We start from the raw sequence: 16,325 nt of genomic DNA, 5'->3' as shown, positions 1-16,325 counted from the left end.
TCAACACAGGTGGAACTGAAGCAGTGTCACAGAGGGCACATGCCGCTGAGGTGATGATGGGCAGATTTGCTGATATAGATGTGGGAGGAGAAAAAAAGTTCAGGCTCAAGGATGACATCATAGTTACAGAGATCAGAGGCAAACAGATGGTCATGGCTGAGAAGAGAAGGAGCCGTGCTTGACTCAGTTTCTTAAATATTCGTTAGTCCAAGTGAAGAGGTTTTCCACCATCGCAGAAGAGACTACTGCAGACCAAGCTGATTTACTACTTCAGACTCTGCATGTAAGTGGCTGGCCAACAAATTCCACCAGTTCACTGGTTCAACTGGCTTTAATTTCAGCACCTTTGGAAGGATACTCCAGCCCTGCAATTGATTATGATTGTTAGGAGAAATTAATGTTAGCAGTGTGAATGCATGAGCAATAAAAACATGCATTTTTAATAGAGTATTTATTAAATTATGTGGAGCTTAACCCTGGTGCAATGGCCAAAATACTACCCAGGCAAGTCAAACTAGTTTCCCATCTGAGCACTCTATAGTTGAATTGGAGAAGTTACTTTTCACTTACTCTCCTATAAAGCTTTTGTAGTGTTGCTCAGACAATTGACTGCCTCTTTACTCCAGAGGTAGCTGCAATCAAGTGATGGAGGAGTGGTCCCTACACAGTTAACTCTGAGATCCTTCATGAGTGCGAATGTGTATATATGTATATACACACACACTCTAGATCTAGTTGCGGAGTTCTTCATGTAAGTACAGTATATGGTTTGTCTTGTACCAACCAATGAGAATGAACTATTATTTAGAAAATTAAAACATAACTGAAGCCAGTATTTTTGATCATCCTACACTGTTAGTGATACTGTCATTCATAGTGGTTTGGTGATATATAGGCTGAATAGTTTTAAAGTAATCATAGGGATAATACCACATTATTTACATAGCAACTTTTATCTAGAAAGATGCCAAAGTAATGCAACTCCCCCACACACACTGAAATGTGGCCACCTCTGAAAGAGAAAGCAGCAGTTATTCTGTACCAAAAATACTATGCAGCAACAATAATTTCTGCACCTGAAACTTTTCATCAAAAGAAAACTGAGGTAGTTGGAGTATTGCCCAAGAATCTACACTGATTTAATGCTTGCAGCTCACACTCAGCACAAGATCAGGGTTGTTACTACAAGAATCTAGCTCATTTATTAAAGCAAGTGGGTTTTTAAACTCACTAACATTACAGACACATCGGTCTGATCCACAATTAAGGTTGAAGCTAGCCTTCCTTCATAAGATTAATTCCCTCCTCCTGCCCCACAAAAACTGAAGTGGTACTCCAATCCTACAACTCATTACAGATGGTAGAAAAGAAGAATGCTAGGTGCCTAAGGGCTTGTCTACACTTACAGGGGATCTGTGGCGATCGATGCATCGGCAGTCGATTTAACAGGTCTAGTGAAGACCCACTAAATCGACCACAGATTGCTCTCCCGTCGACTCCTGCACTCCACCCGAACGAGAAGCACAAGGGGAATGGACGGGAGAATGTCTCCCGTCAACATAGCGTAGTGTGGACTCCACGGTAGGTAGATCCAAGTATGTCGACTTGAGCTACGTTATTCAAGTAGCTGAAGTTGCATAACTTAGATCACTCTCCCCCCGTAGTGTAGACAAGGCCTGAAACACAAAGTTTTGCTGAACCACAGCTAACCCACCTGAAGTTTCACACATGTGAATTTGTGCTCAAGTAGAATTTTCTTGAGCAGTTTGAAACATCAGGCAATGGGTCTGGAGACATGGGGATTCCAATACTTTCCCTTAACATAACTCCAAATTAGTTCTCCCTGGCTAATACTGGCGCCTCTGGCTAGTTTTAAGAATGAGAAAAGGAGGGGGACTAGTTAATAAATTATCTGGGAAACAGGAAACATTTCTCTCAGAAGCTTGTCCAATTTTTCATGAAAATTATATTTTGATGGAAATATTCCAACCAGACCTACTGAAGCGTTATTTTCACATACTCAAAACTTTGCAACATTTTAAGCTCTGCATCCTAACTAATGCATTTATTAAGAAGCACATATTGGCTGCATTATGAAATGTGCAACACCCTAGCATAGGCTTTATAAACTCTGAATGTCCAAAAGCCCCAGCTTTGGTGAGGAAGAGACTTGACTACTCTCCTTAGTGGGGAAAAAGTGAGTAGGGATAACCATGGCAATGACAGAAGAAGAGGAAGAGAGAGAAAGTGAGCCCAGTGAAGGGACAGTGTTAACAGAGGAAAGAAACTTCACTGAAGAATAGGCTGGATAAAGTGGGTCCATGTTTCCCAATTAGAAGCATATATTCCTGCCCCTGTGAGTATTTCCTCACTGGGCTTCCTGCAATATGGTGGTTTTCATCTCACGTGAGATGCATACATACACACCTTAGAAAATGTGAAGCCAGATAGAACGACACTGCCAGGGAAGAAAAGGGCCTGCATGCTGAACTGCCCAGGCATCTAGATGTGAGCACAGAATGTTCTGTTGCTTGAACCAACACAATTCTCCCAGAGAGTAAGAAGCTCAGTGTCCATGAAGAACAGCTCGTCAGGCATTTTATGAGGGCACATGCAGATGGTTTATAGTTTAATGTTAAGCTTAGATTTCAGAACCTAAACACTTCTCGGTGCAGAAAATCACTGATTAGAGACAGAATCCCATAGATTTAGTCACAAACAAAATACCTGCACAACTTGTAAGTCATCATAGGATCTGTGGAGCTGGCAAGATCTTCACGTAACTGAATAATTATTTTCCTTTACTTCAAAAAAGTATAATTCTCAGGCAAAAAGTTATGGTTGAAGAAAATATCACTTCAGAAAAAAACCGTGTGAGAATACTGTTTTCATACACAAACATTAGAAAGTCTAACTAGAGAGGAACAAAAGGATGAAAAAGTCACCCAAACAATCTCCATAACATTACCCTGAGCACAGCAAGAGTTTGAGGATCATGAGGACTTTAAGAACATTTTATAAGAGACTCCAAAAGTTAAATAGATTTTACTAGACTACTTCTTTCACTCTTTCAGAGATTATGCACTGCCCAATCATATTTATAGACTACTAATTCAAGAAGCCTCTGCACTGATCCACAAAGGTAAATGCTTCCATCTACAATCAGATACAGCTACAGTACCTACAGGTCCAGACCCTGTAAGCCTAGTATCCTCAGTTATGGGTTTTACATGAATAAGAGATGGTGGCATGACAGTGAAATATCACAGTATCAGAGACTCATGTAAAAGTCAACGTGCTGTAATACGTATCTGATACATGCCACATGTTAGCTATACAAATACACCAGCTTTGCCAAATGTAATATGTCCTCCGCCATAAGCTGCAAAATCCTTAAAGTTATTACAAAAACTGATTTAATGCTTTGGAAACTATTAGTTTGTAAAATGTTTACATTAAAGTATAGAGTTTACATCAGGAAGGCTAATGGCAATAAGGGAACAGAATTAAGGCTGTTTAGATGACCCGATAGCCATACTTTCCAATATCTTCATTATTGTTTCCTAAGTGGATCCTCCTTGACTGAATTTCTGAATACTTAAATTGAGAGAGAAAAAAAATCTTTTCCTGAAGTGATGTTTTCAACCTTAATTTCCGTTCAGTTTACAAATATTCAGATCCACAGACAGTAAGAAATAGATTCCTGTAGTTTCAGTGCCAAGAGTAAATGGGGCTGCCTTTAGGAAAGCAGAAAACCGCCTTAGCAAAGTAGTGCAGGTGCGTCTCCGCACATATGCACAATCCTGCATTCCATAAAGGCCAACCCTAAGAGGCAGGAGCACAACTGGATAATATTGCTTAAGTGTTGCCATGCAACTGTGGGGCTTCTCTCCCAAGACTAACCTTGCAGCGAGGTTCCACTCCCCAAAACCAAAGCTGCTTGGAGAGGCACATTTATGGAACAGCAACCTCCACAATGGGATCTGCATATACTGCTCCCGAGTAACAATGTATCTAGAGCATCCACCAGATGCCACAGCTGTGCCCACATGGGGTAGGCAGACATTGAATGGCAGCTGCAGGGTAGATACACAGGTAAACCAGTTATTTTAACAAAATACTTTCAGTCAGGATTACAGCCAGACACTTCCCCATTTGTCTAAGAATGTAAAATCTCAAGTCAGACCAGGATGTACTCTCCATGGGGAAAGGGGCCCCTTAGAAAGGAAAGGGACTGAGCAGAAAAAAAGCATTAACACCACCCTTCTGTATGCACCTCTCACTATCTTATGTGAGCAAGAGCCTCCCACAGGACCCCAAATCCTACTCGTCTCTAGGGCCTGCATCCATCAGTCCCTATAGTCCCCCTCAAATACACACATGGACTGTTTTCAGTTAGACTCCCAAATGTCTCCCTCTGCAGTCCGCAAACCAACCTAGGCTGTGCCTCAGAATGCAACTTCTCCACAAAGACTTCACATTCTTTAGGTGTGGTGCTGCCCTCTCCATCTTGGCCACCCACCCAGAGCTCCCCTTCAGTGTGGTGTCAACCCCCTTACAGTCTACTTCCTCCACTTACACACTCAGAAGAGCTCCCCCCCCCCCCCCAGTGTGATGCACTCCATACCACCCCCCTTCCCCAGCCATGCACCTGGAGGCACATCCCCCTCAAACCTCCCCCTTTAGCATGATGCAATCCCCCCCCAATCACTCAACTGGAGGCATGCACCACCTCAAGGTGATGCAATCCCCCCCTTCCCCAATCACCCAGGGGCACGCTCCCCCCCACCCCCAGCATGATGCAATCACCCCTTTTCCTCGGTCACTCACCTGAGAGCATGCTCTCACCAGACCTCCCGCCTCAGCGTGATGCAATCATCAGTCCCCCGTCACTCACTAGACCTTCCCCCCTCAGCATGATGCAATCCCCCTGCCCTTCCCTAGTCACTCACCCAGGGGCAGGCCCTCCCTTCGTCCTAGGAAAGGGTGCAAATCCGCCCCCCGCCCTTCCCCACTCCGTCACCATGGGGTACGTCCTCCCCCCCACCACAGTGCAACCCCCCCGCCCTTCCCCACTCAATCACCCAGGGCACGCCCCCTCCTCCGCCCTTCCCCCCTCATTCACTATGGGGTACGTCCTCCCCCCACCATAGTTCAAACCCCACCCCGCCCTACCCCCCCTCAATCACCCGGGGCACGCCCCCTCCCCCGCCCTTCCCCCCTCATTCACTATGGGGTATGTCCTCCCCCCACCATAGTGCAACCCCCCCGTTCTTCTCCCCCTCAATCACCCAGGGCACGCCCCCTCCTCCGCCCTTCCCCCCTCATTCACCCGGCGCCCGCCCTCCCCCAAACGCGGTGCCTTCCCACACCGGGTCCCCCAGCTCCTGAGCCCAGGCTCTCCTGGGTGCAATCCCAGCGCACACCCCGCCGGAGCCCTCCCCGCTCGCTCGCTCACCCACAGATCCCGCTCGGTGCGGTGCAGCCCCAGCTGCCCCAGCCCCACCGCCAGGTCGTGCACACAGAGCGCGCCGTCCCGGTTCACGTCGAGCTTCTGGAAGAGGGTGTGCAGACGCCGGTGCTCGGGCCCCCCGCACAGGGATCGGCCGCCCGCCTCAGATGCCACAGTCGCGGGTCCTGCCCGAGGGGAGCCGCACGGGCACAACACGCCGCTCACCACAGGCGAGGCCAGAGAGCGCCGCGGACCCGGCATCCTCCAGCGGCTCGCGAAATGCCGGCAAATGGCGGCACTCCCCCTCCCCCACAGAAAGGAAATGTCTCAGCGGGCTTCCGGTTCGCGCCGCCAGGCAAAACGCCCACGTGACCCTTTTGTGGCCATTCGGAAAGGCATGGTCACAGGGAGCGCGAGGACAACACGACGGACGCACCACGCATCTCCACGTATGAGCCAATGAAATCATGGGAGGTTGCATTTACGTCACACGCACGCCTTAGCCTTACCCAATCAGAATGCAGAGGCACTCAGCTTGGACTAGAATTTGGGAAGCTATTCAAATTGATGGAGGATTCACATTGGTAAAGCCGCGGCGGAAGGTGGGGTAAAGTGACGACAGGCCCAATGGACTGAGACGCTGACGGCCTGAGCCCGTACTAAATCTTGACAGACAGAGAATACATCCAATAGCCTGGAAGAACAGAGGGGACTGAGCTATGACTGGCAGGAACGGCACCCAATGCACTATGGCAGCGGCCTCTGGAGGCGGGTACACTCTTTGACAGGCAGCATTCCGGCCCGCGGGCTGGAATGGCGCTGAGGGGAGGCGGTGTCTACTCCTGACAAGCAGCACCTTTGACCAATAGGATTGAGGCGCTGTCGGCGGGAGGTGAGACCTATGTTTGACAGGCAAGCAGGGAGCCCAATGGGCCGAGGCAGGAAAGGGGCTGATTCTGGAAGCCATTACGCCACTGCCGCAGGGTGGAGGCCGTTTAGCGGGGCCTGCTGGGTGGCCGCGGTACGCAATTTGCGTATCTTTCGCTATTGAAGGGGGTAGCACCCCAGGGCCCGTGAGGCCCCCTGGGGCCCCCCCATTTTTCCTGGCCCTATAGGTCACCAGACCCTGTTAGGTCTTCGGGGCCCCTGGGTCCCACCCCTCTTCTGCCTCCATTAGGCCCCAAGTCCCTCTCAGGGCCCCTAGTAGCCCTCTCCACCCCTCTCTGGTCCCCCCCGGCCTTCTAAGGCCTCCTGCCCTTCTAGCCTCCTCTAGGCCCTTTTAGGCTCCCAGCTCCCTGTCAGGCCCCCAGTCCAGTTCCTCTCAGGCCTCCTGCCCTTCCAACCCCCCTCTAGGGCCCTTTGCCCCCACCCCACCCCACCCCTCAGGTCTCCAGAGCTCCCATCTTCCCCTCAGCCCCATCACTCCATGGCCATGGCATCACCCCTGGCCCCCCCAGCAAAGAAGCGTAAGATGAACTTCTCGGAGCGGGAGGTGGAGATCATCGTCGAGGAGCTGGAACGAGGCAAGCACCTACTCATCAACCACTTCAACGCGGGGGTCCCCCTGGCCACCAAGGCCGCTGCCTGGCACGACATCTTACGCCGCGTCAATGCCGTGGCCACCTGCCGCCGCGAGCTGCCGGAGGTCAAGAAGAAGTGGTCAGACCTCAAGACTGAGGTGCGGCGCAAGGTGGCGCAGGTCCGGGCCGCTATGGAAGGAGGTGGTATAGGACAGGATGGAGCCAGCGAGGGCCAGGAGGGCGAGGACCCGACCGGTGCCACAGCCACCCCTGTCATACTCACCCCCATGCAGCAGCGCATCTGCAACCTGCTGGGAGAAGCCACCATCATCAGTCTACCTACTGGGGACTGCACTGCCGGGGATGGTGCTGAGATACCCATCGCAGCCTCCACCACCACTGTCACCCTGACCCAGAGTGAGTGCTACCCCTGATGAAGGTGCTGGATCAGAAGGTCATACGGGGTCCCTGCAATTCTCCCATGAACAATGAGAAGGGGCCCCGGTACCCATGTGGAGCAGCCTCCATTCCCCAAAAGGGCAGCAAAATGAAACCGTGGCACTTTTTACAATATAGTGAAAATGGCACCCCTATAAGCTCTGGTGCTATAGAGGGTCAGGATATGCAGGTACTGAACGCAAACCACTGTTTGACAGCAAGGTCAGTCTTAAGAACAAGGAAAGCAAGCAGCCTTTTGGGGACTTGGCATCTCAATGCACCTTTGCAACAAACAGGCTGCCCCAGCCTCCCTCTGGAGGATAACTGTAAGGCTGTATCCTAGGATGGTTAGTAGCTATGCACAGTTGTATGTGGCTAAAGCTGATTCAAGCTTATGAGTGGGGTAACAAATCATAAAAGGGAGCAAAGATGGATTAAAGGGGCTTAGTACAGAAAGGAAGAACTTGAACACTGAGCTTTCTAGACCAGAATAAAAGCTCACAGTACATAGTTATCTGCTCAAATATCTTTCTTCTGCTTTCCTTCCCATTGAATGGCTGTTCATGGTGTTCAGTCTATAAATCCAGCGTACAGATGGAGCAAAATAGGAAACTACAGATACCTCTGGCTATATATATTCCTTAAGCTAATTTATACAAAGCTTCCTTGAGATGTTTAGATGTTCAGAGATATGCTAGTTGAAACAGCAGCACCTAGCTGTTTTGACACTGTGATGAATAAGTGAAACCCATTTTGTCCTGCAAAGGCTGAGATTAATAGATCTGTCTTCTGTGGCTACTCCCAGCTCTTCCTCCATCTCCCACCCCCTTGTGAGTTATGAAAGATGGAAGCACATTTCTCTTCCTTCTGTCTTTAGAAACCTTTTTCTGGGTCTGTGGAGATGTTCTAGTGGATGCTTGAGCAGCCAAAGGCATTCTGACCAATGCCATTTCATCTCTTACTTGTCCTTTGTGTCCATTTATTAATGTTGCTTGGAAAGCTCCTCTTGAATTGGGGATTGAGAAGTGGTGTATTTAGATATATACTGTAGTATTCCCTACGCTCTTTGACCCTGCACTGTACAGGCCTGGGGACAGATCCAGATCAGGAAAGATCAGTCTTCTGTAGGACTAGCTTTCTTCTTTAGTGTTCTACATGCACAGTCTTTTCAGTTTTCTCCTTACACAGGCACTAAAACAGAGGTGGGCAAACTTTTTGGCCTGAGGGCCACATCTGGGTATGGAAATTGTATGGCGAGCCATGAATGCTCACAAGTTATGAAGGTTGGGGTTGGGGTGTGGGAGGGGGTGAGGACTGTGGCTGGGGATGCAGGCTCTGGGGTGAGGCCAAAAATGAGGAGTCCACGGTGCGGGAGTGGCCTCCAGGCTGGGGCAGGGGGTTAGGGGACGGGGGGAAGTGAGGGCTCTGTCTGGGAGGGGCGGGCTCTGGGGTGGACTGGGGATGAGGGGTTTGGGGTGCAGGAGAGTGCTCCAGGCTGGGACCGAGGGGTTCAGAGGGCGGGAGGGGGATAATGGGTGGGGCAGAGGGTTAGGGTGCAGAAGGAGGTCAGGGGTGCAGGCTCTAGGCAGTGCTTATCTCAAGCAGCTCCTGGAAGCAGCGGCATGTCTCCCCACACCCCCTGGCTCCTACACAGAGGCGTGGCCAGGTGGCTCTGCGCACTGCCCCGTCCTCAGGCACTGCCCCTGCAGCTCCCATTGGCCATGGTTCCCAGCCAATGGGAGCTGCGGGGGCAGCACTTGGAGCGGGAGCAGTGCGCGGAGCCCCCTGGCTGCCCCTACATGTAGGAGCCAGAGAGGGGACATGCTGCTGCTTCCGGGAGCTGCACAGATCAGGGCAAGCCCCAGACCTCACTCCCCAGCAGGAGCTCGAAGGCCGGATTAAAACGTCTGATGGGCTGGACGCAGCCCGTGAGCCGTAGTTTGCCACCCCTGCACTAAACCCCTGGCGTGTTCATTTGTTAGTGGTGTCCTATAGACCAGTGGTTCTCACCCAGGGGTCGAAGGCGCCCTGGGGGGCCGCAAACAGGTTTCAGGGGGGCCACCAAGCAGGGCCAGCATTAGAGTCACTGGGGTCCAGGGCAGAAAGCCAAAGCCCTGCTGCATGGGGTTGAAGCCCGGGCCCTGAGCCCTGCCACCCAAGGCTGAAGCCGAAGCCTGAGCAATGTAGCTTTGTGAGGGCCCCTGTGGCATGAGGCCCCAGGCAGTTGCCCTGTTGCTACCCTGTTATTGTGACACAGGTGGGGCTATGGAGTTTTTATAGCATGTTGGGGGGGGGGAGGGGGCTCACAAAGAAAAAGGTTGAGAACCCCTGCTATAGACATTCACCCAAAGAGCTGCAGCCTCTGACTTCTCTTTTTATTTTGTGCCTAGTTCCTGCAGAGACAACTTACCATAGTCTGGAGGATGGAGTGGTGGAATACTGCACGACAGAGGCTCCCACAACTGTTACTGCTGAAGCACCCTTGGAGATGATGGCCCATCAAGCCGAGGCATCCGTGAAACCCCAGGAGCTGAAAAGCCGAATCGCCCTGAATTCAGCCAAGCTCCTGCAGGAGCAGCGAGTGACCAACCTACATGTGAAGGAGATCGCCCAGCACTTGGAACAGCAAAATGACCTGCTGCAGATGATCCGTCGCTCTCAGGAGGTTCAGGCATGTGCACAAGAGCGTCAGGCGCAGGCTATGGAAGGGACCCAGGCTGCTCTGAGTGCCCTCATCCAGATCTTACGCCCCATGATCAAGGACTTCCGTCGATTCCTGCAAAGTAATACACCCAATCCTTCGGTAACTGCTGACCCCAGCCACGTGGCCCAGAATGGGCAACAAGATGGCATCATCCAATGAAATAAGGACCGACTGGACTCTTCTCTCAAAAGAGCTACCTTTGCTACTGTTGGACGCACTGGGTCAGAGGTAGGAGGGACGAGATTGGCTCTCGTCATTGTGGATTGGTTGAGTTCCCGTCCTCTGGGGTCAAAAGCTGTTCCTGGACAGCATCCTTTTCTGTGATGATCCTGCACTATCTGCTTCTTTTTGATTCAACGTCCAGGATGGCAGCCAGGATGTGTGCTTAAACTTGGAAGTTAGTGTTGTTGGATTTGGTTTCTTTTTTTAAAAAGAAAAATATTTTTTCCATATAGATTTCTAAAAAGACAATTATTTTTATTTTTATCTTAAAAAATGACACCTCTTCCCAAGACATACAGCCTTTAACTGGCTTCGAAGACATGGAGGGTCTTGCAGTCATGGCTCATCTTTGAAGGTGCCCAGATACTCTGTTATACTACAGAGGAGCTAATGCAGTCCAGTCTCTTGCTGGACATTTGTAGAGTAATAATATGGTACCTGAGGTGGTGCAGCCACATCTCTGTGCTGGAGGTTTGTGGATGCTGCTCTTTAAGGGTGAAAGTCACCCCTGTATAGAGGACCAGCACAAGGCCTGTCCAGAACCTAAATCCCATAGAAGTCCCACGTTAGCTCTCAAAATAGTGGTGCATAGACCTCATGCTGGCCTTCAGCACAGTGGTAAATTTCATCCGAAGCTAGCAGAGGTGTTTTTACATGTGTATTAAATGTGTCAAAGTAGTACTTAAGGGAATGAATAAATATGAATTTCATTCGGGTAGGTTTACATACAGATGAAACCAGTGGACTAGGTACTGCAGTATAGTCTGAAACCTGTACAGTCTGTTGGCACAACAAGGTGGGGAAAATATGGAGTTTTCAGCAGACCCATAACTCTAAAAGTCTTTGCCTGTGTGAGTTTGTCAACTACTTGCTATTTCAACAGTGTGGAGAGGTTGGTTTTTGTTTACAGTTTGTCATTTGTTTTGTATTTTTAAGGCATTAGAAACAAATTCTGTTGTCTTTAGTCAATATACCATTGACTTCAGCAGGCATTTTTTTGACTGCCGAAGGACTGTGGGATTTGACCCCAAATCTTTTTCTTAAGATTATATTGGGGAAAAAATGATCCTTTACACCTCCTACCCTTCCTCCTTTTTGAGCTGTTCTGGCTTTTGGGGCCAGGAACTAAGTAAGAGCACTTAGTTTCATGGGAAGTTGACTTGATAGTGTGAATGTGGTTTATTATAAATATGCACCAACTTCATAAATGAAATTTTTTTATTTCAGATGAAAAGCTTCACCTGTACATGTGTAGAAGATGATTGATTTGTTTGCAAAAAATAATTTCGTTGTTAATGGCTTCCTCTTGCCCCTCCACACTCCACTTGCAGAACCAATGAGTCAAAATTACGGATTAATACTTGCAAATATTACTGTCAAAATGGAACTTTTTTATGCTGAGTTAAATTTGCTGTTGAACTCTCTGTAGGGCTGAGAAGCAGTGAGCTGAATTTCATGATGGAATGAATTTACACAATGAATATATCTTTCTATAATTGGAAATATTGATGGGGCTCTTAACCAGACCAGTCTATGGGATATTGCTATATTTAATAACCTTTATTGTATTGGTAGTTCAACTGTCTTTTGGAAGGAGGAGGAAGGGATAATGAACAGTGTTGTTTGAAAGCTTTAGCCCATGGAAGATCCTTGACCCATCCATTCAGTCTTCCACTCCGAGTCAGGACAGCACCATCAATGGCTTTCCCATGATGTTCACCATCTAACCACATCAGTACAATTTTCTTGACTTGTTTCTCTCAAACCCTGTGGAACCAAATCAATGACTCAGTTGCAGTTTATTTTTAAAACAGACACTGCATCATATCTGTCTGGTTTTACCTCACTTGTGAATATGAATACCAATATGAATTTTTAATAAAAACGATTTTTTGGTAAATCGCTCTCGGTATATCAGTATTTTTCATGGAAAAAAATATGACACAAGGCAGAAAAGGATTCAAAAGTCAGGAATTACCAAAGTTAAGGCTGCACATTCTTTTCAGCAACCTTAACTCTGTCCCCTTGGACACATGCTTCATGATATGATATTTAGCTGCACGATCACATTCTGTTTCTCAAATAATATCAATACTTTCTGCAATCTTGCCTTGCAATGGTGATTACTACTCTGTTTATGACAGACAACCATGACTCATGAAAATCACATTATACTGCATCCAGCTCATGGCAGATGAATACAACATCCTAGCATAATAAAGGACAAAGTGCTGGCATTTATAAGGCTTTAGACTTGATTTACATTAACTTTTTCAATGACTGCAGCCCAAGAAGTGTTTGTAATACATCTTACTGCAAATAGTTACTACATGTAGTTGAATGCCTGGCACTTGGAAACACCAATTTGCATGTCCGGGAGAAATATTGTGCTAACACAAATGAATAGCATTCAAATGTAAATTGTGTACATAAATTCTCCCTCATGAAAAAAATGAAGCAATATTTTAAATATAATACAAGCTGCCTGCCTGGAGCTCAACCATTGGTCATTAATTGGTTCAGTGGAGCCCTATGAGGAATAAAGGAAAAAATAGTGCACTCAAGCTGAAAACTAGATAGTAAAGGGAAGCAGCCCAAGAAGGTATCCCAAACTGTGCTTTGGGGGAGAAGGGGCTGTTATACTGATTGAACACAAAAGTAGTGCCTAATAGGGACAGAAAATACGCAAAGTATCCAGGATGCTGATCTGTGCCCCAAGCCTGCTGCTCTTCTTTGGAACTGGAGAGTTCGGTAGCCAGCTGCCTGGCCTGAGGACAGCCATGTACCAAGCAAGGATGTTCTTCTCCAACAGGACACAGCAGATGTGAAAGAGTATAATACAAATGTGATTTGAGGGCCTGTATCAAAAATCACCGAAGTTAAGAAACAATGCTATAGAGTACATGCTACTGGGAATTCTAGTTTCAGTGGTATATAGTACAAATTTCTAGTGTTGGAGGTTCAGGAGATAAACCTTGAAGTGGTCTCTGGTCCATCAGAGGCCGTTCCAGAGTGGCCAGGTTGCTTTACGGGTGCCAGTCCACCCCTGGAGCAAATATATAGTTTTAAGGGTGTTCAGCTGGCTGGTGATGTACACTCCAGAATTCATTTCAATTCTCTCCTGCAGATGGCACCATATAACAGAATGGAGAAATTGCTGCAGCTGGATAACATGGACAGGCATTCCACTGAGATCTTAGTTCAGCCACGAGCAATCCGTTATTAATGTATATATTTAAAACCCTGCAGCTGGAAAGTCCTACAGTTCCACTGGCAGGGAGACATATCAAACTGATCTAAAAAGTCTCCCCAATCTCCACCTCCTATGATTCTATTTGCTCCTCTCACAATTCTCTCTCCTTTTTGAGGCTGGCTGACAAGCTGAAAAGAAACTCAGCATAGCACAGGGGAAAAAGAGCCCTGTGTCCAAACAAAAGACAGGTTGGCTGAGAATGCAAAACAACATACCCTTCCAGCAAAAACAGACAAAGAGCTTGAACATTTAGAACTCCCTTTTTTGATGAGCTCAGTAATGAACAGTATTTCTAGTAAACAAGTTTACTACAACATAAAAGGGACACACAAGATATAAAGACGGATGAGTTATGCATTTACAAGCAAAGGGATGGATAAGCATAGCACATGATATGTCTGTATCTCCTGTATATCTGGTGTGCATTTAAGTTACTTTATAGTTTTGGTAGCTAGTAACTGGCGAAGTGATAAGAAAGGTGCAGAATGATCATGATTTGAATTTTTGTCTAATTTTTTTTCCCCTGCGGTATTTTTTTTAAAGCTTAACTGTCAAGCCTATTTTGGCCAAATTCAGCTGTGATGTAACTCCACAGGAAGTGAGATCAAGTCTGAATTTGGCCTGTTGTGTTTAGCTAGGTATGAAAGTCTAAGTATTTCAAGCCCTTCCATTTTTGCATGACACTCTTAAAAGTAACTGGCAGGAGCCTGGCAAATAAATGATCAATTGCACTTTATGGCTGGCAATAAAAGGAGTTCAGTAAAGGTTTCCCTCGCCTATAACCTCTGAGATCTGATAGTGGCTGGAGGAAAGGTAGAGAAGAAGAGGAAGAGGGAATCTGGTGACTGCTATGATAGCATCAGCAGGTGAGTGTGATGGATATAGCTCCTACCCCTTGCAGCACATGCACAGCTCCTTGTGCAAGACAGAACCATTTGCAGCACCCACTGGAACAAATAAAAATGTGAATAGATGTTATGTACCATGGTTGTTGTCATGCACCTGCTTGTGTGAGACTCCCAGGAGCAGGGCCAGGAACTGTAGGGTGGCTGCAAAACTCCACACCTAGTGTGAATGCACCACACCATTGCAGTGTGCTATAAACATAAGACTGTATTCTATAAACAAGACAAAGGCTTCAGGCACTACAGATGCAAGTTGGAATATGTCAGAAGGAGAAAACTAACTCCATTCTTTTCTGTTGATGTGCATCCCAGAAACAAAGGGAGATTCCTATGAGCTACTTAACATACCAAAGACACTAAGGGAAGATATTGAGACCAGTAAATAAGAAAGGTCAGGGAGCTGGAGATTTGGGTTTGTCCATGGGCTCGGAGAAAGGAATCCACTGAATCTGGAATCCAGATTCTTATGCTCCCTTTTCTCCATGACTAGTCCCAAGTCCCTTCAAACCAGGAGCATACCACTCGGGCTTATCTGTGTTCCCAGTGTACAACTTTTATGAACTTGGCTGGTATGGTAAGCGTGAAATCAATTCATGGCCCTTTATTATCATAAATACTATTAACATACAGAGCTAATCAAAAATACAAGCAGATCAAAGAGGAGCTCACAGTCTGCTATTAAGTTAAGCTGAGAAGATACAAACTTAGAGTAACTCAGTAACACAGGATAATCCTACCTATTAAGGATTGGCATACATTTTCCTTTGCACCACTCCCAGTAGCTCTCCAACTCCTGAGCTCTATAAATGGGGTGCATCTCTTTGGAGTAACTTGACACTGAGGCCTCCTCTGCACTAGAGACATTACTCTGTTGCAGCTTGCGCTGGTGATGCAAGGTGCAACAAATGCAGTGTATTCCCACTAGCCATCCTGGTGTGGGGTCACAGTCACTACTATCCCACACAGAGCTCTCTGCAGGCATCCTATCCCACAGTATCTGGTATGGGTACCTAAAGCAGGTGCATTGTAGGCATATACAGTATTTGGCAGCAGTATGAAGAATACATTTATACAGCATAATTAATTTTGTGGTAGCAGTCATATTTGTACGATAACATTGAAATCTCATTCAAGTTATTATAACTGTATTTATAAGCTGTACTGGAACAGGTCCATTACTATGCTTATATTGTAACAATGACTGTATATAATTTGGTTTCCAAGTCTTCAGTGTTTGGCTGCAAATCCAGTGATGTTTTCCAGAGGAGGAAACTATCTATTTTACAAGGCTTTGTGATATACTGATCGGAGACCTCCAGTCTAAGTAATAGGACTAAATGGATCCCCAAATGCTTTGAGCACTTTACTGACGATATCTACCTATCCATCTATCTATCTAATCTAATTTCTTCCAGCCCAGCCCCCTTCAAATTTATCTCACCTCACATTTTCCTTGATTTCTCACTATCTCCCTCAATCCTTTTCCCTCTTCTCCCCCTCCCCCAAAATATATTTCTGTCTCTTAAAATTATTTCCTACTTGTAATCATTGGTAGCCGTTACTTGGCAACTTCACAGCTACTTGTTCTGCTTGAATTCACGCTCCAGTTCCTCACTTTTATATCCTGCTACCCAATGCACGCTATCATACACCTCCATAATTATGAACACATCCATTAGGTCACCTCCAAGCCTCCTGACTAACCGGAACAAGCTGATGTAGCATATTCTTCAGAGCAATAATATTGTCCAAAAGGGATCAGAGCTAGATTCTGTTCACTGGATTAGGTGTAACCAGGGTTCTGTACAAAACCAATCTAATTCCTCTGATA

At 47.0% G+C, this 16,325-nt stretch overlaps 2 protein-coding genes across 3 annotated transcripts in view; one reads left to right on the top strand and one right to left on the bottom strand.

The window, feature by feature from the left end:
- SLC25A25 (solute carrier family 25 member 25) overlaps window positions 1-5,901 on the bottom strand; it is a 35,060-nt gene extending 29,159 nt beyond the window's left edge. The window contains exon 1 of the mRNA XM_054007355.1: window positions 5,459-5,901. Within this exon, the coding sequence (XP_053863330.1) occupies window positions 5,459-5,713 (255 nt within the window). The 5' untranslated portion in view covers window positions 5,714-5,901. The remainder of the gene's footprint in view (window positions 1-5,458) is intronic.
- Window positions 5,902-6,427: 526 nt separating this feature from the next.
- NAIF1 (nuclear apoptosis inducing factor 1) lies at window positions 6,428-12,226 on the top strand. Of its 2 annotated transcripts, XR_008442616.1 has the most exons (3): window positions 6,428-7,389; window positions 9,801-10,511; window positions 11,564-12,226. XR_008442616.1 is itself a non-coding variant. In XM_054007358.1 (2 exons), the coding sequence occupies exons 1-2, from the start codon at window positions 6,879-6,881 to the stop codon at window positions 10,271-10,273; spliced, it is 984 nt and encodes a 327-aa protein (XP_053863333.1). In that variant the 5' UTR covers window positions 6,428-6,878; the 3' UTR covers window positions 10,274-12,226. The 2 variants fall into 2 exon arrangements, 1 of the variants encoding a protein (XP_053863333.1); XM_054007358.1 differs by having other exon boundaries at window positions 9,801-12,226.
- The last annotated feature ends 4,099 nt before the right edge of the window (window positions 12,227-16,325 follow it).

The sequence above is a fragment of the Malaclemys terrapin genome, chromosome 17 (genome assembly GCF_027887155.1).
Source record: "Malaclemys terrapin pileata isolate rMalTer1 chromosome 17, rMalTer1.hap1, whole genome shotgun sequence".
In the NCBI taxonomy this organism is placed as follows: Eukaryota; Metazoa; Chordata; order Testudines; family Emydidae; genus Malaclemys; species Malaclemys terrapin.
Note: the sequence above shows the minus strand (reverse complement) of the source record. Positions and strands in the feature narration are given on the sequence as shown.